This window comes from Humulus lupulus, chromosome 7 (assembly GCF_963169125.1).
Source record: "Humulus lupulus chromosome 7, drHumLupu1.1, whole genome shotgun sequence".
In the NCBI taxonomy this organism is placed as follows: domain Eukaryota; kingdom Viridiplantae; phylum Streptophyta; class Magnoliopsida; order Rosales; family Cannabaceae; genus Humulus; species Humulus lupulus.
This window is the reverse complement of record NC_084799.1, coordinates 102,113,341-102,138,468: the sequence shown is the minus strand read 5'-3', so window position 1 is coordinate 102,138,468 and position 25,128 is coordinate 102,113,341. Positions and strand designations below refer to the sequence as shown.

The 25,128-nt window shown below is 44.1% G+C and overlaps 1 protein-coding gene, 1 non-coding gene and 1 pseudogene across 2 annotated transcripts; 2 read left to right on the top strand and 1 right to left on the bottom strand.

The window, feature by feature from the left end:
* The first annotated feature begins 10,708 nt into the window (after positions 1 to 10,708).
* Positions 10,709 to 10,774, top strand: LOC133792943 (U6 spliceosomal RNA; annotated as a pseudogene).
* Positions 10,775 to 17,801: 7,027 nt separating this feature from the next.
* On the bottom strand, positions 17,802 to 18,331 carry LOC133792030 (uncharacterized). Its single transcript, XM_062229940.1, has 2 exons — positions 18,070 to 18,331; positions 17,802 to 18,004 (listed from the first exon to the last, which is right to left on the bottom strand). The coding sequence occupies exons 1-2, from the start codon at positions 18,329 to 18,331 to the stop codon at positions 17,802 to 17,804; spliced, it is 465 nt and encodes a 154-aa protein (XP_062085924.1).
* Positions 18,332 to 19,210: 879 nt separating this feature from the next.
* On the top strand, positions 19,211 to 19,318 carry LOC133792824 (small nucleolar RNA R71). The gene has a single exon (XR_009874296.1). It is a non-coding gene; the product is annotated as a small nucleolar RNA R71 (small nucleolar RNA).
* Positions 19,319 to 25,128: the final 5,810 nt, after the last annotated feature.

The following is a 25,128-nucleotide window of genomic DNA, read 5'->3' as shown; positions in this document are numbered from 1 at the left end:
GAGTGAGGTGTTGTAACACTCCCTCGCCTCCTTCTGTTCTCCCTTCATACTTGCGACCCCTCCTGGAGTCGGGAACTTGACAACCAAGTGATATATTGAAGTTATGGCTTTCAATTCTCTCAGGGAGGGTCTCCCCAATACCGCGTTGAAAGATGATGCACAATCTACTACAACAAAGTTAGACATGACTGTAGTCTGCCGGGGTTGCTCCCCCATGGTAAGTGTCAATTCGATCATTCCAAGGGGTTGCACTGAGTCCCCTGTGAACCCGTATAGGGACGACTGGTAGGGCTTCAGGTGACGAATGCCCAGTCCCATCTTTTCCAAAGCAAGGCGATATAGGATGTCCACCGAGCTCCCGTTGTCCACTAGGACTCGATGCACACGCATATTTGCCAATTGAACTGTCAACACCAGCGGATCATTGTGGGGAAAGTGTACCCCCCGTGCGTCCTCCTCAGTGAACGTTATCGAGTCGTTTTCCCCCTTGAAACTCTTCGAGGGTCATTGTTCTAAACTCATGACGCAGGGAGGCGGACTTCGCCGAGCCTCTCTTGCATATCTATCTCGCCCCTTCCTAGAGTATCCCCCAAATCCTGGACCTCCAAAAATGGTTCGGACCTCCCCCTGTATTTCTGGGGCTCGCTTTTGTGCCTGGGGTGCTGTGGGCTCGCCCTCCGGCCTTTGCCTTTCTCTCCTGACATAGCGGCCCAAATGCCCCCGGCGGATAAGCTCCTCAATTTCCTCCTTCAGATGGATACACTCTGTCGTGGTGTGTCCGATGTCCTTGTGGTATTGGCAGTATCTACTGGGGTCCCTTTTGGACCGGTCCTTCCTCATTGGTGGGGGCTTCTTGAAGGGCACTCGATCTTCGTTGGTGATGTAAATATGCTCCCTAGTGTCCGTGAGGTTCGTATAGTAAGTATAAGCCATTGGCCTATGGTCACTCCCTCGTTTGGTTTTCCTCTGCTGGTCATCTCTTGGCCCATCGTACGTCCTTTTCTTCTTTGCTATATTCGATCCGTCATTAGTTGGGGGCTTCGCGTGGGGCTCCTCCTACCCCGCCTTCAGGTTTGCATGGCCATCCTCCACACGGATGTACTTCTGCGCTCTCTCATAGAAGTCATCTAAGTCGGTGACTTCCCTCTTCAACATGTTGTCCCACAACTTGCTTCCTAGGAGCACTCCTGTGGTAATGGCCATTTTTAACTCTCGGCGCGTTAGGCTTCCCACTTTTGCGGCCTCCATATTGAACCGATGAATGTAGCTCTTCAGGCTTTCGTTCTCCCCTTGCTTCACGTTAGCCAGGCTGGTACCAGGCATTGTGTAGTCTCGCACGGCATGGTGTTGCTAGAGGAATTCGTCATAAAACTACTGCCAGGACCTGATGGACCCCGGCCTTAGTCTTTTGAACCATTTGTAGGCAGGTCCTTTCAGAGTAACAGTGAAGCAATGGCACCTGGCACCACTTCCGATCCCTCTCAGTTTCATCAGATCATTAAACGCATCTAGGTGGTATTTCGGATCCGTGTTCCCTTCGTAAGGGGTCATATTGGGCTCCTTAAAATTAGCAGGGAGTCGGATTGCCTGAATTTCTCTCACAAAGGGCGACTCATGGTCGAAGTCTTCCTCAAAGGCCTGGCCGCCTGACGCGGTGACGATCTTGCTCCGCAAGCTCCTCATCTCCGTGTCTAGGTCCTGCCTCCTCTTGCTAAGAGTGTCCCTTAAAGCGGACGAGCTGACATCCGCCTTTCCCTTGCCTTCTCGAGGCGCCACAGGGGGCGTGGTCCCTTTGCCCGCCCTCTTCTTATTGAGCTTCTCCCGCAAGTCTGAGGGTGTTCTTTTAGAGGTGACCTCATCCTCATGGCGAGGGGCAGCGTTGGTCCTCGGCGCTGGCTTCGGGGCCTGCTTAGACGGTTCGGGGTGATCGCATTGCTTCGCGCGGGGGGTGTTACTAGTTGAATGTCGGGTTCTCCCATCATCTACCGGTACCATTGTCTCCACCCCATCCTTGCCCTTCTCCTTCCTCTTAGGCAAGGTTATGCTAGACTTACCCTGCAGCAGGCCGTTAAGGACTTCTTGCATGTTTTCTAAGGTGGTTTCTAATCTTTGGTTCTTGCGGTGGAGCTCACGTATCTCCTCTTCGTAAAACCGGGATTTCGAACTCGAGCTCACAGAGTGGACCCGGGGGTGCTTGTCAGGCCTACGGGCAGAAGGGCCCGGGTCTTGCCGGCCGGAGTTCAGTGCCTGCGGCGGTTTTGGAGGAGGGAACTCATCAGCGTTTACCGGTGGTGCCCTTGGAGGACTCCCTCCAGGTGGAGCGGCCGGCGATGAGGCCACCCTATCACCTCCGTGAACCTCAGGGTCTTTCGGGGGCTCCACATCCCTGGGTGGAGGAGCGTCCTTCATGGAGGCCTTCAGCTGGACTCCGTTCAGGTGAACTTCTACCTCCCACGTCTCCCTCAGTCGCTTCGAGTGTCTTGGCATCTTCTTCTTGTCGGAAACAATTGTGGAACAGTAGCTTGAAACTAACGTTCCCACAGACGGCGCCAAACTGTTGACGGTGGGAACTCGTCAACGAAGTTAAGTTGGAAAAATTATCAAATTAAGATCACTAATCGGAAAGCTGTAAAAACTTGAACAATGATAGAACAATAATGGAGAATTCAGTCTTTCATTCACACTCAAACCTCTGCTACAGTAAAATTTCCAACCCCCTTTCAGGTGGTTTTAGAGTTCATTTTATAGTAGGCTCTAATGGCCTTAGATACATGGTGGTCCAGGAGACCAAGTGGTACATATGTACTGTGTCTGGGGAGTGGCTTCAGAGGTTGTGGTCGTACATCCCGTACAGGAGCAGATGTCAGGAGGATGTCTCCACTACTTGTCTGTACCCGTGTCTGATGAGTAGTGGCAGGTGTAGTGGCGCAGGAGGTAGTGGTGTCGATTCTGTCCTCTTTCCTAATGCTCCAACTACTCGTCTATCATGAGTGTCAGGATCATGCGTACGGTCTTAACAGTCGTACCCCGTACAAGATTGTACCCACATGATCCTTTTGAATTATTCTTAGGCCTTTCCCTCTAAATGTCGAAGTCATGGTTGACCCTTAGAGGAGACGTCCACTTAAAGTGTTAGGGGCGAAGAATAGGCGTGTGTGTGACGCCATCTCGCGAGGCCACCTGGTGCTCGACCTCATGCGCGCAGCCGAGGCATGGTTGGGGCACCATTTCGCGAGGTGCCTTACTAGCGAGGCCACCACTAGTGAGGCCACCACCAGCAAGGCCACCACCAGCGAGGCCACCATGCCCAGCGAGACGCTCCACCAGCGTGGCCACCATGTGCAGCGAGGCCACCATCAGTGAGGCCACCACCAGCGAGGCCACCATGTGCAGCGAGGCCACCATCAGCGAGGCCACCACCAGTGAGGCCACCATGTGCAGCGAGGCCATCATCAGCGAGGCCACCACCAGCGAGGCCACCATCAGCGAGGCCATTATCAGCGAGGCCACCACCAGCGAGGCCACCATCAGCGAGGCCACCATCAGCGAGGCCACTATGTGCAGCGAGGCCACCACCAGTGAGGCCACCACCAGCGAGGTCACCACCTTCAGCGAGGCGCTCCATCAGCGTGGCCACCATGTGCAGCGAGGCCACCACCAGCGAGGCCACCACCTTCAGCGAGGCGCTCCATCAGCGTGGCCACCATGTGCAGCGAGGCCACCGCCAGCGAGGCCACCACGCCCAGCGAGACGCTCCACCAGCGAGGCCATCAGGTGCAACTAAGGCGTGGCTTCGCTAGGTATGTGGTTGGTGCGGAACAATGGGAGCCCGAGGGCATCGCGGCCCCATCACGTAATTAAGTGCTTATGGGGCCTTAGTGCGTGCCTTTGATCCTTCGAGGGCGTGGAATTTTGAGCCTCAACACAGCCTAAGCTTCCTGGAGGCTAGAATAAAGCATAATGCCATCTTTTCCATTAAGGGATACTGCGATTCAGATCCGAGAAGTCTTTTGCTTATATAATATACCGGTTTTTGAACCCGGTCTTCTTCCGGGACCAGCACGGCACTGGCTGCATTTTCCGTAACAGCCAAATAAAGGAAGAGAGGCTCCCCCACCGCTAGCTTAGACAATAATGGTGGCTCGGCCAAATATGTTTTTAGATCGAGAAATGCCTGCTCTCACTCCTCAGTCCATTCAAACTTCTTATTTCCTCATAGCAGGTTATAGAATGGCAGGCACTTGTCAGTGGATTTAGAAATGAACCGATTAAGGGCTGCCACTCTTCCAGTCAGACTCTGGACATCTTTACATGACCTGGGCAAAGGCATTTCTAATAACAATTTGATTTTTTTTGGGTTCGCCTCTATCCCCCTTGTGTTGATTATGAATCCCAGAAACTTTCCTGATGCCACTCCGAAAGTACACTTCTGGGGATTCAACCTCATGTTATATCTCCTTAAGATCTCAAAACATTCCTTCAAATTGAGAACATGGTTATCGGCAGTCTTAGATATGACCAGCATATCATCAACATACACTTCCATGTTTTTCCCGATCTGATCAGCAAACATTCTGTTGACCAATCGCTGGCAGGTAGCCCCAGCATTCTTCAGCCCGAAGGGCATAACTTTATAACAGTAAACATTCGTTGGAGTCATAAAGCTAGTATGCTCCTGGTCTGTGGGGTTCATCGTGATCTAGTTATACCCAAAATACGCATCCATGAAGGACATGAGCTCGTGCCCTGCAGTGGCATCCACCAACTGATCAATTCTTGGCAATGGGAAGCAATCCTTGGGACAAGCTTTGTTTAGCTCGGAGAAATCGATGCAGGTCCACCACTTTCCATTTGGCTTTGGGACCAAGACAGGATTGGCGACCCAAATCGAATATTTAGCCTCGCGAATAAACCCACATTTTAATAGCTGAGCTACTTCTTCTTCCAGGGCCTCAGCTCGGGTTGTACCTAGACGCCTCTGCTTTTGGGATTTCACAGGCACGCTTTTATCCAAGTTCAGGGTGTGCATGATCACACTCGGGCTTATCCCTACCATGCCTTCATGAGACCAGGTGAAAATATGTAAATTTCCTTATAAAAAATTTATTAGCTCCGCCTTCCTCTCATTGCCAAGATTTTTCCCGAGCTTAACGACTCTCAAAGCATTTCTTGGATCGATGTTTACTTCTTCGAGCTCTTCAATAGCTTGGAGCTCAGATCTATCTTTGCCTACTCGTTGATCGATATCATCACTCGGGGTAGTACCCATACCACTGGCTTTCTGAGGTTCTTCCATTCCAAGAGCAGCCCTTACTTCCTAGGACTCCTCGCCTTCGTTCTGTATGGCCATCGTTTGCTGCCTAGGTTGTGATTTTCCCTTCATTGAAATGTTGTATCATTCCCTGGCAGCAATGTGATAGTCAAAATCCCGTGATTCGTAAGGGGAAAGACCGGGTAAGCTGTGCAATCCCACACTGCCTGGGGAAGGTCAAGTGTGATAATTCTAAGATTGTGTAGGTATGGGACTACACAGTTGAAGAGGGCTTAAATGGATTGATGGGTACTACCTATATCAACAAGATGCATCTTCTTTTCGGTAGCCCATTACTTGAGAACTCCAAAGTTAAGCGTGCTTGACTTGGGGTAATCTAGGGATGGGTGACCTCCTGGGAAGTTTTCCTAGGAAGCATGTGAGTGAGGACAAAGCACGCTAAAAAGACTCATGTTGGTTTGTAGGGTCAGTCGTCATTCTAGAAAGCAGCCATAGTGACGTGGGGTGTTACAACTTGGTATCAGAGTGAGCCAAGGTTTATGGTTCCTGAAGACAAGCTGGGCATGTACACTCATCACTGAAGAAAGCTTCACTCATGGAATGGTAACTATTTCTGTAGTTATGTGCATAGTTGCTTAAATGGAATATAAATGCTTTACCTGCACATTGTATTAGGGAGCATGAGATTCTGATAGAGCCTGGCTCTTGACTATATGATTATATGCTCCATGGAAATGTTTATGAACATGATCATTTGATTACCTGCTCCATGAATATATAATTGTGTTATTGCATGCTGGAGTTGAGGCATGGTGTGAATGTTGGAAGAGCATGGATTATGAGTGATGTATGAATGTCATGGGCATGTTTGTAGCACTGCAAGTGGTTTATGATTGTGGTGTGGTAAGATTTATCCCATGGGGGAAAGCCCTTGATATGCTTATTGTGATTAATGGGTCAAGTTATTGGCTGCAGATTCAATCAGCAGGTTTATATTCAAGGCAGGTTATGAGGCCTGGTGATAGTTATGCAGGGACTAGGAGTTATAGCCAGGGTATTAGTTCTTCGTCTGCACCTATGAATGTTCAGCAGAGGCAAGAGGAAGAGATCAGGTATCTGAAGCAACAGCGGAGTCTGTTGGGGAGTACCTCTTCCTTTGCTATGCTAAGGGTGGCATCAGCTTTAGCTCAGCCTAGGGTTGAGAGTATATGGGAATTCCTCTGTGGAAGATTCCTGAAGTTTTATCCTCCAGTCTTCGAGGGAGGCCTAGATTCATTCAGAGCTAAGCAATGGATGGGCAAGATCAGCTCCATTCTTGATAGTATGAGACTGGTGGGTCACGATAGGGTGGTCTATGCTACATATGTACTGCGAGATGATGCCCGAACGTGGTGGGAGGTAGTATCCCAGACACGAGACACAGCTGTGATGGACTGGAAAGAATTTAGGCAGCTTTTTAATGAGAGGTATTATTGTGATGCAGCTAAGACTGCTAAGATGAATGAGTTTCTGAATCTTGTTCAGGGTAATGCATCAGTGACCGAGTATGTTACTAAATTTGATGGGTTGGCCAAGTTTGCCTTTGATATGGTACCCATAGATATAGCTTGGAAGGAAAGGTTTATTCAGGGGTTGAATCCTGGTATAGCTCAGGGCATTAGAGTTTCCCCAGTGCATGAAGTCTCTACCTATGCTCAGGTGGTAGAGAAGGCTCCTGCTGTTGTGAGCGCAGGACATCAGATTGGGTAGCAGAGTGTTGGAGAGTATGGGGCTCAAATAGCGGTATCTCCACTTATTGGAGCAAGTAAAAAGGAAGGCTGGAAGACATATCCGATATGCACTTGGTGCAAGAGGCATCACCTTGGAGTATGTCGAGCAAGGGCATGTTTCTCATGCAGGATGTTTGGACATCGTAAGAAGAATTGCCCAATGCGGAAGAAGATGCATCTTGTTGATATAGGTAGTACCCATCAATCCATTTAAGCCCTCTTCAACTGTGTAGTCCCATACCTACACAATCTTAGAATCATCAAACTTGACCTTCCCCAAGCGGTGTGGGATTGCACAGCTTACCCGGTCTTTCCCCTTACGGATCACGGGATTTTGACTGTCACAATCACCCCCCCTTACGGGGTCGACGTCCCCGTCGGCCACACTTCCGGCTAGGTCAAGGCTCTGATACCAAGATGTAACGCCCCAACTCCAGGGACCGTTACGGTGTGCCTTGTAAACAGTGCTAAACTCACTAATCGAGTCATTTGGCCAAAATCGTGTAACTAAGTGTGATTAGCGGTTTAGGGATTAAAAAATTTGGTTAAGATGTAACGTTTTAGTAGAACGTTTAACATATACATTGGGATCCCAAAAATATAGTTTCAGAGTCTATCACAAAAAAATATTTACAACAGGCCGTTCTAAGCAGCAAAACAGGGTTTAACATTAGTTCCTCTTTAAACCTCGGCCGTGGTGGACGAGCAGCTGCATATGTACACATCATCACCTAAGCTCTCCAACTCAAGGATGGTCCAACTTCCTTTTGTCTTTACCTGCACCACATAGCACCCGTGAGCCGAAGCCCAGCAAGAAAACACAATATAACATGATATAATATCAACAGTAATTGTATTGATTATTCAGGACCAACAGTTTAAGCAAATAGGTGACTAACACAATAGTCACAAATGTGGGGTCAGCACCCTTTAGCCATGTGACGATAGGGTCACCAGGGCTTAACTGGTAGGTTGTCCTTTCATAAGTTTGATCAGGACAGGTGCATGGTGAATGGTCACCAACATAACCTTCCTCCCGACTCTAGAGTCGTAACTATGGACAGCGTCCCCTAGCCATGTGACAAACAGTCACCAGGGCCATATGCCCTGGCTAAAAACATCTGGTCTTAGACCAGGCAAGCGCTTATAGTTTTCATTGACCTTCCGGTCGGTCCAGCATTAATACCCCATATGAGTCATTCAATGCCAACCTCAATTAGATCTAATCTTCATTTGGCCCGGCGTTCACAATGCTCTGCCATTTCTGACTTTTGAGTCAGTGAAACACGACCAGTGCTCAGCCCATTTTGAACTTAACTAATAAGTCACAGCTTCACAGATGGATCTGACACCATTGCTGATTCTGACTAATAAGTCAGTGCCATACACAGGTAAGCCATGCCACCCAACATATATCACATGTCCAATATCCATAAACAAGGCATTCATCATGCTTACTTAACAGGTACTAGTACAATTAGGACCATGCACAACACATAGGCTCAAGCTCTGAACGATATCATACCCAGTATACAAAGCATGTCCTAATCACATGTTTCTCGTGCATCACATGCATCATACTTAACAATCCAACATGCACCAATAATAGCCATGCATGTCACGTTCAATAATCAACCAACATGCATCAAGAATAGCCATGCATGTCATACTCAATAATCAACCAACATGCATCAATAATAGCCATGCATGTCACATATACACAGGGTGCAGTTTTCTTACCTCAGAGTCGAGCTAGAATGATTAAAGGAACGACCCTTGAGAACGATCAACTTTTAGTCCTTTAGCGGTCACTTAGTCATAACCAAATATAGGATACCATCAATAAAATGAATAACAAAAGGTTCCCAAACCAATAACTAGCCTCCGGGACATCAATCCACACTCAACCGGGTAGTAGGTTCGACCCCGAGGCCTAAGGCTTGAATCCCCAAGCTAAAAACACAATTCTGGCCAAAAAGCCACTAAGGGCCGCGGCCCTTCCCAGCTGCACCGCGGCACGCCCCTCAAACATAAGCAGCCCTCTCTGCCAGATGCCATGAGCCGCGGCGCACCACAACCATGCCGCAGCTCAATACCCAGATTTGCCAAAAAGACAGCACGCACCAGCAAACTCTCCCATGCATTTTCCCTTGGAACCAAGCCTTCAAACCAGCTCCAAACCTCCTCCAAACACTCAATTAAACCTCTATACATCACCTATAACTCACCCTCATCAAAACCCAAGCTAAACTTCAATCAAAACCTCCATAAATCCAAACTACCATCAAGAGATCATAGGCTGAAAAACTAAAAGAAAAATAGAGTATAAACCATAAACTTATGGCTGAACTCACCTCAAACTCGATTTTGAATCCCCTTTAATGGCTGAATCAAGTTCCTAAGCTTCCACCTTTGATCTCCTAGCTTAACTCCTCAATTTGGGCTCTCAAAATTCAAAGAAAGAATGAAGGGAAAAGCTTGTACGGGAGAGAAAGGAAGAGATGAAGATGGGGCTCTGTTTTCCACAGCCTTCTAAAACTCAAAGGTTGATATAAATCCTTAAGGTCAAAAGACCATAATGCCCCAAAGCTAAATAAATCCCTCTAAAGGCTTCCGAGGGTAAAACCGTCATTTCCTGCCTATCTTGTTAATTATAATTAACGCTCTCCAATTCCCGGTATTCTCAATATTCTCAAATACCAATAAATCATATCCCATTACCCTTTTATTCCCGGTAATGTTCTAGTCATCAAAATGAGCCCGAGACTCACCCCGAGCCCCGAACTTAAACCCGTTATGACTAGACCGAACACTTACATCTCATGATCGTCTCATGCCGAATAGCTCGAACCAATCCACCTTATAATGTGGCTATATTAATTAATCACAACCATGCACCCAAAATACACAATTACGCCCACAGCGGCCAAATTACCAAAATGCCCTCATAATTAAAATATAAACCCATATGCATGCATCCACCATCATATAATAATATAATTCACGTAAACATGCATATAATCATTAAATACCATAATAAATCAATTATGGCCCTCCCAGCCTCCTAATCAAGGTTCTAAACCTTATTAGGAAATTTGGGGCATTACAACTATCCCCTCCTTACAGAAATTTCGTCCTCGAAATTTACTCAACAGCTCAGAACAAGAATTCCACACGATTGACACAAATTCCTTAAGTCATTCCTTGACCTCACTATTTCTATAGCCTTACCTTAACCCAAGGTACATTATGTTCAATAGAACCTCATTACTTATGTCACAATCTGAACTGGCTATTCCTTACCGGAATACTTAACCTAACCTTCAGATTCTCCTAACCCAATTTATAAATTCCTTTAACCCATGTCCGCTGCATGTTAATACATAACTCACTGTATACAACTGCCAGTGCCAAAAGTAAAGCTGATTCAGAGTCAACCTGATCAGTTCTATTCAGGACTCAACTGCTGAAATGAACTAGGGCTTAACTTGCCTTATTTCCTCGCCCTTTTTCTCATGGTGACACTTTAAAGAAGATACATTCTTCTACCTGGAATTCCACATTTCTGCCTTCCAATTCAATAAAAAATTTCCATTTATTCTGAGAAATGAGCAACCAAGATTCAAGCTCCAGCAATCTCATTAATCCCCTGAACCACCTCAGGATTCAGAAGATTAGCATGGCCCCTGCGCAAGGATGACACGCACAAATTGAGAAATGGTATCAGAGCCTTGACCCAGCTGAAAGTGTGTCCGACGGGGACGTCGGGCCCGTAAGGGGGGGTGATTGTGACAATCAAAATCCCGTGATCCGTAAGGGGAAAGACCGGGTAAACTGTGCAATCCCACACCGCCTGGGGAAGGTCAAGTGTGATGATTCTAAGATTATGTAGGTATGGGACTACACAGTTGAAGAGGGCTTAAATGGATTGATGGGTACTACCTATATCAACAAAATGCATCTTCTTTTCGGTAGCCCATCACTTGAGAACTCCAAAGTTAAGCGTGCTTGACCTGGGGTAATCTAGGGATGGGTGACCTCCTGGGAATTTTTCCTAGGAAGCATGTGAGTGAGGACAAAGCACGCTAAAAAGACTCGTGTTGGTTTGTAGGGTCAGTCGTCATTCCAGAAAGCAACCATAGTGACGTAGGGCGTCACAAGCAAGCTGATCGCCTCGGACAGTGCATATTCCTGCAGATGAGAGGAACTTGATCACAAGGTGGTGGACAGATGTTATGGCTTCAAATGCCATCAACGTAGGTCGGCCCAAAATTGCATTGTATGCGGTCGGACAATCGATAACCACAAACTTGAGAAGCTTGGAGACAGTCCGTGGTCCCTCACCCAGGGTTATCACTAACTCAATTGTTTCGATAGCTGCCGATCCCTCACCGGAAAACCCATATAGCATAATGGAGGTTATCTTCAGCTCGGTCACAGACAATCCCATTTTTTCTAGTGTGGACCTGAATAGTAGGTTCACGGAACTTCCATTATCCACTAGTGTGCTCCTAACTCTCCGGTTGGCAAGCTGGACGGTTATGACTAGAGGATCGTTATGTGGGAAATGGACATGGCTAGCATCTTCTTCAGTAAAGTTGATTGGTTGTTTTCCCAATCGCTGTTGTTTAGACAAACACTGCTCCGGGACAAACTCAACTCCGTTGTGAGATCTCAGCTCATTGATATACCTCTTCTGGGCACCTCTGCTCGGGCCTGCCGGATGAGGGCCTCCGGAGATGGTTGTTATCTCTCCCCTTGTTATCAGAGGAGGGGTATCTTGATTCACCTGAGCTCCGGTCTGATTTGCTGGCGCCTTCGGAGCTGATGGAATGTTTTGTCCAGCGAGCTGACCGGGAGTTATTCGATTCTGGGCATACTGAGCCAAAGGTCCAGCCCTTATGAGTGTCTCGATCTCTTCCTTTAAGTGCCTGCAATCATCATTGTTGTGACCGGTGTCATTGTGGAATCAAAATTTTTTTGAAAGATCTCTCTTCGCCCTTTGAATTTTTAAAGGCTCTGGCTTTTTCCACGGAAGGCGAGCAAAATTCGCCAGGAAAATGTGCTCTCTAGTATCTGTGAGGTCGGCATAAGTCGTATAGATCGGCTTAAACTTCTCCACGGGCTTGTTTTCCCTGAGTCATATTCGTCTTTTTCCTTCTCCTGATAGGAGTCTTTTCATCAGATCCTCCATCTGGGCTAACCTTTTGAGGGTTTGGTCCTTGATTCCCTGGTTGTTATAGGGTTGTTCAGCAGCTCCCATCTGGTCGTACACGTTCGGTGGGTTATTGTCCCTCCAAGCTCGAGCCTGGTTTGGCGGTACATTCCGGTTGTCACGTACTTTGGAAGGGCCTCCCTCATGGTGAGTGTCACCGACTCCATCACGGGCTGGATTTCTCCTTTGTGAGCTTAGGAGATCTTACATATCGGTTTGTGGATCGACTTGAGGGCTCTGAGCCGAACTCAGCTGATTTCTCAAATTTGTGCCGGTCCTACCACTTCGACGGCCCTCACTCCAATAACTCTTGTTAGAGAAAATTAGAGCTTGCGGCTGAGGCTGAGGATCTGGGATATTTTCGCATGCTCTTGGGGCATAAGTAGGGGAAGTGGGAGGAGGATTTCTCCTGCTGTCCCCATAGGTAGGATTATTTTGCATAGAATGAGGTGGTGTTGGATGCCTTATGGGCGACGGGGGATGCCTAATTGGCGAGGAAATTCTTGTCTTGTCAGGACGTTCCAAATTAGCCCGCGGTCGCTCTACTCTGCCATTTCTAACTCTCTGTGTCTAGCGATCTGATCGTGACGCAGGGGGTCAGCTGGAACATGCCGTCTTTGCGAGTTTTCCCTAGACCTTCTACGTGGGTTGCCATGGGCGCTTCCAGGCGCATTCAACAGTGGTACCGAACTTGGGGTCGAGGTCCTAACTGACCGGCTGACTTGTCGATGGCCCCTGGGAAGGCCATCAAATGGGATTTCTTGGTGATCTTGCGCCATGGGCACAGAACTCAAGGTCGAGGTTTTAACCAACCGACTTGGCCTAGGTTGACTATCCCGGCGGGACTTATGAGTCTCACCTTGCCTCTTTCCTATGTTAGCGTCGGTTGTAAGAGGGGGTAGCCAAGACAAAATCTCCTCGATTTGCTTGTTTGCTTTGGCCAAATGGCTCCTTAACTGCATGTTTTCCAACTCTACTACAGTCAAGTAATCCGGGTTCGGATTTGGCGGCAATGATGCTGAACTCCCAGTGTCGCTGTGGCCCATCGGTTGTTTTCCCGACCATTGCTAGATCTCAGGGTTTTGTTCATCAGAAACAATGGTATGGTGAGCCTCATGCCCACCATGCCAATCTGCTTCATCACCGTGTCTCGAGCGAGTAACCACCATGATGAACTTTGATCTGAATCTTTCACATTAGCACTAATCTGCAGCTCTCAATGAAAGCACCAAACTGTTGGCGCGGTTTTTCGCCAACAATGAATTATGAAAACAGCTGGGATGGATTAGTGCTTAATGATAAACCGTAATAAGAAAATGATACTTAAAAACACTAGAAACAAAATATCAAGAACACTCGTCCCCTTTTACGTGGTTCAGAGGTTAAAATCCACCTAGCTACGAGTCTATATTATTTTCGTCTTTCTCTCTAAATTTTGACAGAGTTTTTGCATTACAAAGAAATAAATACCCCTCTCCCTATCCAAGGTCTTAATATTTATAGAGAAAATCCATGGATAGGGTGGGCATCGGGGTCATCACATGAATAAGATCCCTAGTGTGACCTGTCTCACACTAATTATAATTATTACAATTCATCCAAAGGTATGGTCTAATCATTAGGTAAAACTGATCATGGATCCTCAAGGATAATTCGGACATGCGATGTCTGATCATGCACGATTATATTACGTGTCCGGGATTTCAGGAATTTGTGGATATGTAATGTCTGACCACGCACGTCTATATAACGTATCCAAGTTTATAAAGAGCCAGGGAAATGGCAGATCTCTGACGTACCCCGAACTGAGTGCAGCACCAGCTCGTATCTCGGATGCTATGCTATATAAATGTTTTCAGTTCGTGTCTATTACATTGTATTCACTAGCTCGTGCTATAGACCTAGGGAATCATGCTGACTTTACAGAGGAAATATGGATTTGTGGATCATCTATTATAGTTCTTGGCTAGCCAGTTGTATCCGAGCTGGCTAAAAGACTCGTGTTGAATTTTAGGACGTACAAAATCCTTTATCAAATTAACTATTTATAATTTGAACCTTGATTTAAACTTATTTATTAATTTAGACACTAATTTATCTTAATTAATAGATCTGCCCTAATTTCTCTTTTCTTCTCTAATTGTATAACTCTGTGAAACTATCCAAAATTGACATGATCAACTTTGATAATTCTAATTGATAATTAAATCAATTAATTGAGACTATCTAAATGATTTTATCCAAGGTACAGTGGGGACCATGGGTCTATGAAATCAAGCTCCAATAAGTTATCATAAATCTAACAAATAAATTTATTAACTTATTAATTCCTCGTGACTCCACTAAAGACTCAGAATTGCACTCTTGAATTCATAGAACGCTCTATAACAAATATAGATACGTTATTAATTATCCATTGTGACAACCATAATTGTTACTCAATCCTCTATAGACGGTCTACAATGATATGGGACTTAAATTTCATTTTACCCCTCATTGTATTTTATCCTTAAAACATTTAGTTCCTTGTAAATGATATTTTAGTAAACTAATATTAATTACTAAAATGAGACCTCTATCATTTAGCACCTTGAACCAAACTAAAAGGAAACCATCATTTCACTTCTTCATCAGAAGCTATAGATATTCATATCTATGATTAACACTCCCACTCAATTATACTACCGAGTTCCCAAGATGTAAGTATGGGCTAGACCGTAGGGTAAGCTGGTAACGAACAAGTTAAAGAACTCAAATAATACAATCAGTTAGAATACTAACCACTCATAATTAAGATTGAATTGACCTATGGTCAACTATATGATATGACTAGAATAGATAATAACGGTATGTTTACTTATCCTATCTATTGTCAATATCGATCCAGTCCGATGTAACAAATACATCTGATCTTATCTACTTTGTTAATGTTCTGCAAAGAACATAACTTTGTGATGTGTAAGTTGATCATATCGTAGATTAGCAAGTCAGTGTAAATCCTGTGCACTGACTAATCTTAGGACTAACTTATTTTGAACATATAATCATATTTATATTCCACTATGATTACGTCACTATGAATACGATTAGCTATATGCTAAGGATTTAATAGAAGTTTATATTAAACAAATAATCATGAAAATAAAACATGTGAACAAAGTAATTGACCAAGTCAAAAAAATGATTTCTATTCTTTTATTGATAATAAAATGAGATTACAAAGAAATTGAGTGTTAATTAGGGCATAAAACCCCAACAGTTACTGCCTCAACCCATTTACTGACATATTCCACCGCCAACAAAATATACTGATTACCAAACGATGGTGGGTAGGGCCCCATAAAGTCGATACCCCAAACATCAAATAATTCAACCTCCAATATGTTAGTTAGAGGTATTTCATGGCGTCTTAAGATATTACCTACCCTTTGACAACGATCACAATGCTTCACACATTCATAACTGTCTTTATATAGAGTAGGCCAATAGAATCCACATTCAAGGACCTTTTGCAGCAGTACTTGCTCCACCAAAATGTCCACCAGTAGGTGATCCATGGCAATGAAACAGGATGTCCTTCATTTCTCTTTCTGGTACACATCTTCTGATAATCAAATCTGGACATTGCTTAAACAAGAAAGGATCATCCTAGTAGTAATGCTTCACATCATGATAAAACTTTTTTAACTGCTGCCTTGAAAATTCTGGTGGCACCACGTTGGCTGCCAGATAGTTCACATAATCGGCAAACCAAGGCACCAACTCATCATCCACTGTAAATAACTGTTCATTTGGGAAACTCTCATTAATCTCCAATGTAGCATGTTCTGACTCATCCCCTAACTTAAGTCTTGATAAGTGATCCGCTACCAAATTCTTTGTACCCTTTTTGTCCCGAACCTCCATATCAAACTCTTGTAGAAGAAGCACCCAGCAAATAAGTCTAGGCTTGGCATCTTTCTTGGCAATAAGATGATTGATTGTTGAGTGGTCAGTGTACATAATAACCTTGTTTCCCATCAGATATGGCCTGAATTTATCGAATGCATATACAATAGCGAAAAGTTCTTTCTCAGTAGTGGAATAATTCAACTGAGCACCATTAAGTGTTCTGATGGCATAATAAATAGTACGAAATACCTTGTCAACACGCTGCCCCAGAATTGCTCCCACTACAAAATCACTTGCATCACACATTAACTCAAAGGGAGCTCACAATCTGGTGAAACAACTATAGGGACTGACACCAATTTATGCTTAAGTATCCTGAAAGCGTCAAGGCACTTCTCATCAAACTCAATGGAAACCCATTCATCAATAATGTCGAGAGTGGCTTAGAAATCTTGGAGAAGTCCTTAATGAATCTTCTGTAAAAACCTGCATGACCAAGGAAACTTCTCACCCCTTTCACTGAAACTAGAGGCGGTAAGTTCTTAATAGTGGCAATCTTTGCCCTGCAACCTCAATACCATATTTATACACCTTGTACCCGAGCACTATGCCTTCATTTACCATAAAATGACATTTTTCCCTATTCAAGACCAAATTGGGCTCTTGACATCTTTTCAGCACAGCCTCCAAATTCAATAGACAATCATCAAAAGAAGAACCCATAACAGAAAAACCATCCATAAAAATCTTAATGCTACGTTCCACAATATCAGAGAAAATAGCCATCATACACCTTTGGAAAGTTGGTGGAGCATTGCACAAACCAAAAGGCATATGATGAAATGTAAATGTACCATATGGAAAAGTGAAAGTCATCTTCTCTTGATCCTCAGGAGCAATGGCTATTTGATGATACCCTGAATAGCCATCCAGAAAATAATAATAAATGTGTCCAGCCAACCTGTCTAACATCTGATCGATGAAAGGTAACAGGAAGTGATCTTTTCTGGTTTCCTTGTTCAATTTGTGATATTCAATACAAATCCTCCAACTGGTTACTGTACGCGTCGGGATAAGCTTATTATTGTCATTATTTACCACTGTAATCCCTCATTTCTTAGGAACTACCTGAACTGGACTTACCTAACTGCTATCTGAAATGGGATAGATCTCCCCAGCATCTAACCACTTCAAGATTTCTTTTCTGACTACCTCTTTCATTGTTGGATTTAGTCGACGTTGTACTTCAATAGAGGGCTTACGGTCATCTTCCATCAAGATCTTGTGCATAACTGTTGATGGACTAATACCTTGAATATCTGCCAGCGTCCATCCAATTGCCAACTTATGGGTTCTCAATACCCTTAAGAGTTTTTCCATCTCCATATTAGAAAGAGAAGAAGACACAATGACTGGTAAAGTCTCATTCTCACCCAAAAAAATCATATTGAAGATGTATTGGCAATGATTTCAATTCCAACTCTGGAGGTTTCTCAACTGATGGTAATGGTCTTTCAGGTCTTTGACCCAATTCTTCATATTTTCGGTTGTAGATTGGCCTTTTTGAATTCATCCACTGTACACACTCTTGGACCTCTCTGTCTATCTCAGCCTCTCAAACTTTTCTGAAGGGGATCCTCTGCAATGTCAATCTCTACCCTGCTCTCTCTACGATGTCAACTCTGAAACAATTGTCATTTACATCAGCAAACTTTAAAGCTTTAAACACGTTGAATACCATTTCTTCACCCTTAACTTGAAGCTTCAGCTCACCTTTCTGAACATCAATTAGAGCTTGGCCAGTAGCTAAAAATGGCCTTCCTAGAATGATTGGGACATTTTCATCTTCCTCCATATCTAAGATAAGAAATCTGCAGGAAAAATGAATTTGTCCACTTTAACAAGAACATCCTCTATAATACCTCTGGGGTGTTTAATTGAGTGGTCTGCTAGCTGCAAAGTGACTGTAGTAGGACTAGCCTCCCCCAAACCATGTCTGCAAAATACAGATAATGGCATCAGATTAATGCTTGCCCCCAAATCATATAGGGCATGCTTGCACTCAAAACTTCCAATTGTGCAAGGAATAGTGAAACTTCCAGGATCTCTCAATTTTGGGGGAAGCTTTCTTTGTAAAATAGCACTGCACTCATCAATAAGTGCTACAGTCTCATACTCTTCCATTCTTATTTTCTTTGAGAGCTAGACTCTGGCGTTTCTGCTTCTAAATTCTCTACCTTTGCTTTAGGCCCTTCATAAGCCCTACCACTTCTCAACGTCATTGCCTGACATTGTTCTGTCAGATTCACTACTGTTGAACTAGGCTGATTTCCATGAGGACTGGTCTAAAGCAAATTGGCCAACTGCCCCACCTGTGTTTCCTTGTTTCTGATTGAAGACTTGGTTTTTTTATAAACTTACCTTGATTCTTGGTAAGAGTCACAAGAGCAGCTTCTAACTCACTCTGTTTTTCTTGTGGAGCTGGTGGCCTAGTCTACTGTGTAGAGGCTACTGGTTGTGCTTGAGGCATGGCTTGTAGAAAGAGAGTTTGAAACTGAACTGGCGGCCCCTAATTGTTTCTCCATGATAAATTAGGATTGCTTTTCCACCCTGGATTGAATGAATTGGAGAACTGATTATTATACAGCCTCTAAAAATTACCAACTACCTGAACCTGAGCCTGATCAACTGGCATATTACCATACATGTTGGAAACTTTACACTATTCATACAAATGAGGTCCCCCACACAATACACACTGACTGCATCTACATAGCCTGAGCCTGAGCTGAGATCTTGTTCTGCTGCAACTATTTTGTCAATGAAGCAACCTGAGCAGTTAAAGCAGTAATAGCATCTAATTCATGTACCCCAGCTACTTTTCTCTGTGAGGTGTCTCATTCAGCAGGCCATTGATAATTGTTTGTGGCCATCTCCTTTAATAATTCATAGGCCTCATCAGCCCCTTTACTCATAAAAGCACCACATGTTGGTGTGTCTATGATAGTGCGAATAGTACCGCACAACCCATTATAAAAATTATGGACTAACATCCACTTCTCAATACTGTGATGAGGGCATTTTTTGAGCAGGTCTTTGAATCTTTCCCAAGCATCATAACAAAGATTCTCCCTCATTCTGATAGAAGTTATTGATTTCCCCCTTCAACTTGGCAGCTTTTGCAGGAGGAAAGAACTTGGAGAGAAACTTCTGAGCTAGCTCATCCCATGTATGAATTGAGTTGGCATGCATATAAATAAGCCAAATTTTTGCTATATCCCTGAGAGAGAAAGGGAACAACCTCAACCTTATTGCATCATCGCTCACCCCATTAAACTTGAACGTTGCACATAGCTCAAGGAAGTTCACTATGTTCAAGTTAGGATCCTCAGTGGGGAGACCACCAAACTGGACAGAAGTCTGGACCATTTGTATCATCGCCGGCTTAATCTCAAAGGTATTGGCAGCTACAGTCGGCGGTCTAATGCACGAGTGCACCCTATGATAGTAGGGAGTACATAATCTCTTAATGCTCGCACATTTTGGTCCTGAAAGATGGGATTTTCACCAACATTATTATTGGCCCCGTCTCTTTGGTTGGCAGCCATTAATGCTTCCAACCTCTTGTTCCTTCTGTTCTGTCTACAAGATCTTTTAATTTTATGATTCACAGGCAAAAGATCTGCAGACCCTTCTCGTTGCATACAAAAGATTCACCTGAAATAGCAAAGTGCGACAAACTAAATTAGTACAAAGAAATAAAAACAACCTAATTAGAATAAAAATTAACTATTTTTATATTAATAGAATTTCAATTCCCCGGCAATGGCACCAAAAACTTGTTATGAAATTTCTACTACTCAAGTGTACTCAGTCAAGCAAGTAATGATAATAGAAGTAAAGTATCGTTCCCATGGAGAATTGATCTACTAATTACCAAAAGTGAACTTTAATTTCTATTTGACTAACGAAAATAGAGTGAAAATTAACAACGAACAATAAACTAAAATAGCATAATTAAATTAATTTTAACTTCATCAACCTTCAATTATGTTCAAACAGTAATACAGATAATATGATTCTTCTAACTATGATTATAGCAGGTTTACTATTGACAATTCTATTCTCTTTCAAGATATAAAATATTCAGTTTACTTGTGAATTTTCTACATGTCTGTGATAAATTCTACACATAAATCGCATTAAGAACAGAAACCTAATTACTACACAAACCAATTTGATACTTTCGTTCTAAATTGAAATCTATATATATTGCATATAGCTATTCCATTTCTCGCTTTTCAGATGCTCAATTGAAACCAAAAATCATGTAAAAGATGGTCAATCAATTACAAGAATTTTTCGTAAGAACCTGTTGACCCTGATTTTGGCCAACTGACATGGAGTCAAATATGCTTGATGTGGACAAATACATTGAAATGAATGTGATGACAAAAAACAATAAAGAACACAAGAGTTTATAGTGGTTCGGCCCCAGGATCTGGTAACAACCTACGTCCACTTGAACTGTTATTGATATATAATTCAATGGAGTGATCAAAGAACTAGGGTTCAATGAGTTTCACCAACCTCTGAAGAACAAAACAATATATCAAAATATGATAACTCTAATCTCAGATAATTCGAAAGCCAAAAGTCCCTTCCTTGAGCTACCTTTCTCTATTTATAGGCTCAAGGGGGATTACATTAATTTGCTACAGATATTCTTTCCTAAATAATCGGATACTCAGGAAATCATGGGAGTCAATCTCGAGATTGACTAAGATCTTTATAAGATTATCGTGAGACACGTGGAACCTGCGACCATACTGGTCGCAGGTAAACTTCAACTGCTTTTTGCTTGCAATGTCTTTACTGGTCGATACCCTAGCAGAACTCCGCCAGGTGTCAACCACGTGTCCATAAATCACTTGCCACATCATCCGTGCCTGTTTTTTGGATAACATTTGCCCCCCAAGTTTATTTATTACGAGCAATAAATAAACTTTTGAGGAAATGACCCTTCGGTTACCCCACCATACCTGTCAGAATACTTCGTGCAATCTTGGAAAAAGCAACTTACCCTTGTCTAATCACGGCTTTTTGCTTCCCAAGTAACCTTTCGACGGCTATCACCCTTCCCCATGCTTCGAAAAAAGGGAAGCTGATGATTACCTCCTTTTAATGCCTACGGACAAAAATATATATATAGCCTTTTCAAAGTCTCCTTTTTCTTTTTACGCAAGCCATCACTCTTTCAAGAAACCCTAACACCAGAGCCCCGGTTTTCTTCTGGAGACCGTCCTTTGACGTTTCAAGATTCAGTCCATGAGCTCTTTTACGCCCGAAATTTTTTTCAAATCCCCACGATCTTCATCCTGGTAAGTTTTTGGACTCTTATGCTTTATATTTTTGTCGTGCATGCTTCTGTAGATCGACTGTTGGGTTCATTCGCTTCTGGGTTGAGATGTATGTTAGTAGGGGGTTTAATGGGTGATACTGTATTGAATGATTTTTCTCTGCTATTAAGGAATTACGAGTTAGTTTGATGGTGAGATCATGACTTTTAGGACGTAAAACCAAAGTAAAAATTCGATTTTTATGCTAGCTGAAAAACCAAGTTTTTCCCGCCCTAAAAGGAGTTGAAAAAGCTTTTTCAAAAAACTTTTTGCTTTCACTTTTGATCTATTTCTCAAACTGTTCGTGCCAAAAAAAATTTAGTTTTTTGTTAGAATACTGTTGTATAAAAGCTTAACTTTTATACTCGACCAGCGTTATTCTAAAAAACTTTCAAAATTCTTCATCCTCACCTCCCCATTCTTCTATTTGTAGACTTTAATGCCAGATTTAGGGGAGGTGAGCAGCCCATCGACGACGATCTTCTTGCCTAGCTGCTCGAAGGTGAAGAACAACCGATCGACCGAGTTCACGAGATTCCATTTTCCAGAGTTTCTTCTAGACCTCATCCATCACCACCTCAATGGCCCGCTCTAAGTCCTTAGGCAAGAAAATACCTGACTCTGAAAACAGTCCAAACTCTCCTGCCCAGCTTGATTCACAGGCTAGGGTTCCCTCGACCAGTGGTCGAGAAAATGCCGCCCCATACCCTCGTATCCAAGTCAGGGCCCACCCTCGGCATCAAAACCTTCCTGATGTCGAGTGGTATCTCTCCCCCACCAGCCAAGTGACTCCTCGGATGCTTGCCAACTATCGCAGGAAGTATCCTCTCACAAGAGTCAATCTCACTATCCCAGCTGCTGACCAAAGAGCTAACCTTCCCGGGGGTGCCTATAGCGCTTGGTCCAGATATCACATAGAGGTGAGGGCTATCCTCCCTCCACATCCTTTCTATCAGGGGGTGGCCAACTATTTTGGTGTCGCCCCCTTTCAAATTACTCCAAACGGATATAGAATGCTGGCCGCACTCTATATCCTTTATAAACTTAAAAAATGGCCAAAACCTACCCCTCATGAGGTCAATTTCCTCTTCAACCTTAAGTCTAACCCTCAACAATACGGGACGGGCTTCTTTCATCTCTGTCACCAGGAAACTAGCCGAACGTTCCTGAGTGACACTACCCACATTTCCAACGTGGGGCAGTACAGTAGAGAGTACTTCCTCATGCCAGACATGACTACAAACAACCTAGCCTTCGCTCGAGGAAGTAAACGCTATTTTCACTGGTCACTACTTTTCCTTAATAAATTCTCCTGAACCTTTCTAAAGTATAATGTGCCTTTCAGGACCATGGTTACGCCCGAATCCAACACCAAACATGGTGTTGAGGTCCAACACACTGGCCAGGATGGCAGACGCAGAAAAAAGCGTCAAGTCCTTGGTCACTGATGAAAATCTGAGGCAATCTGGCCTCCGGGCTCTTCACAATGAAACAAGAGGACCTGTGGTAGCAGATGCCACAGCCGAGGGGGATCCCGAGCAGCAACCCCCGGCGTCTCCTCCCCGAAGGAGGCCAACGAGGGTTACAATCAGAGAACCCACTGGCGTCCCTTCAGCAGAGAGGCCTTCTGCACCCCAAGCTGAGGGGAAACAAAAGGCAACAGAGTCTGTCATAGACCTGGATGAATCCTCAGATGAAAACGGTATTGTTATCTTGCTTTTAAATAGCTTGTCAATTCCCTGTCACTTGTTTAACGGGGACGGCAATTTTACGTATACTCCAAATCTAGGGCCAGACTTCTTCGTGCCAGATAGTGAATGTATGACTAATAGAGTCAGTAGTATAGCGACCAGTAGTTGTAGCTTGGGTATTAAACTTTGTGACCTCTTTTCTGTTTTACCATAAATTTTCATCCGCCTTTGTCTTACTATCTGCATATTTTTCTTTATACGCAGAGATGGCTACTCCCAACGTTTTCGATCTATACCAGGCTCAGGAGGAAGAAGAAGTTCCCCTGGCTCGATGGAAAACATCCAGGAGGCACAATGGCGAATCAAGCCAAGAACCCCCGGCCAAGAAGGGTCGAATAGAAGATCCTTCCAAGGACGTGCCTACTGGACAAGCTTCTGCCCAGCCTTCTGCTCCTGCTGAGAAGGAGGCTGCCCCTGCTGCCAATCCTCCGCCTGCAGCCCGAAGGGAGCACACCCCGCAAGCAGAACTTCCTGGGACCAAGCTCTCGAACCGCTCCCTGCGATCAGCTAAACATCGCCTTGCTCATATCTTGAAGCACAACCGTTGCAGGGAGGCAATGGATGAAGCTGAGAGCATGGGGGTTGACCAGATCCTCAATAGGGCTCTTAACGAAGTGGCCAGTGTAAGTATTTTTCCTCTTGGATTTTACTTCTCCTTTTTGTAGTATAGTCTAACTTTTATTTCCTTGACTGCAGGCCATGCTGACAATAACTGCCGCTCGCACCCGTGCCCTGGCTACCATCGACCAGGCTCGGGCAAATGCTGTCAAGGAGCTCCAGGTGAGAGCCACCGAGGAGCTTCAGGATGCAGAAGCCAGGCACGCTGGGGAGTTGGAGGTGGTTACTCAACAGAAGGATGCTGTGGTGGCAAAGCTGGCGGAGGCTGAAGCTTCTCAGGCAGCTTTGAAGAAGCAGAGGGACGATTACCAGGATTCCAGCCGAATCCAATATCGTGAAGTCAGGATGCTTAAGGAGGAGCTCCTTACTAAGGACAAGACCATAGTTGTTTTTTAGAGCCAGGTGGAGTAGCTGAAGCTTACCAATGCCAATAATCTGGAGAGGTACAAGAATGCGACACTTCGGTGTTTCTATGACTTTTGGAAACACAACCGGGGTGCCAAATTTAACTACCTTCCAGAAGATGCCAGGAACACTGAGTTGGCCCGCTGCACTGCTCGATTGGCTGAAGAAGAAGAAAGAGCAAGGGTTCCTGCTTCCCCAAGCATTCAGCCGGCCGCTGAGGTAGAGGAGGAAGGAGTTGTTGAGAATGTGGCCAATCAGACTGCTGAGCAAGACCCTCCTGCTCCTTAAACTTATTATTTTTTCTTTTTTTATTTTTCTTCAGTTACACGACTCACAAGTCGTGTTGTAAAGACAAAAAAATTTTACTTTTAAATTTGCTGCACGGGCAGCAAACTTTTCCTTTTACTTTAAATAATTACATCCAAGCAGTGATGCTTGCGGTGTAAAAGAATGCCTTATGATATTATAATATTTCTTTTTATTATAACATCTGTTCGCATGACCAAACTTAGCATAGTACTTTGGCTTGATTTAACAAAATATAAATTTTGAAAAATACTCTAAGTACCGTAGCATGCTTTCACTCATTTTGTTCATGTGTTTACATACCTTTTGGTATGCTTTGCTATCAATGTACCTTATATGCCCCCCAAGTGATCGAGGAGCTTTAGGTCCTTAGTCACTTGCCTTGACCACGACCTGCACGAACATTACTGCTCAGTAAACATAACACTTGTAATACAGCAAAACAACACACGTAATGAACAAATACTTGTAAAATAAATTTACAAAGATTGGCAAGAATGAC

What these genes read in the sequence shown, in the direction of transcription:
- LOC133792030 (XM_062229940.1), bottom strand. Translation starts at nt 18,331, where the DNA reads ATGGAAGAGTATGAGACTGTAGCACTTATTGATGAGTGCAGTGCTATT. An exon ending in CTCAATTAAACACCCCAGAG is followed by an intron (nt 18,005 to 18,069) that starts GTATTATAGAGG and finishes TTCTTATCTTAG; the next exon opens with ATATGGAGGAAGATGAAAAT.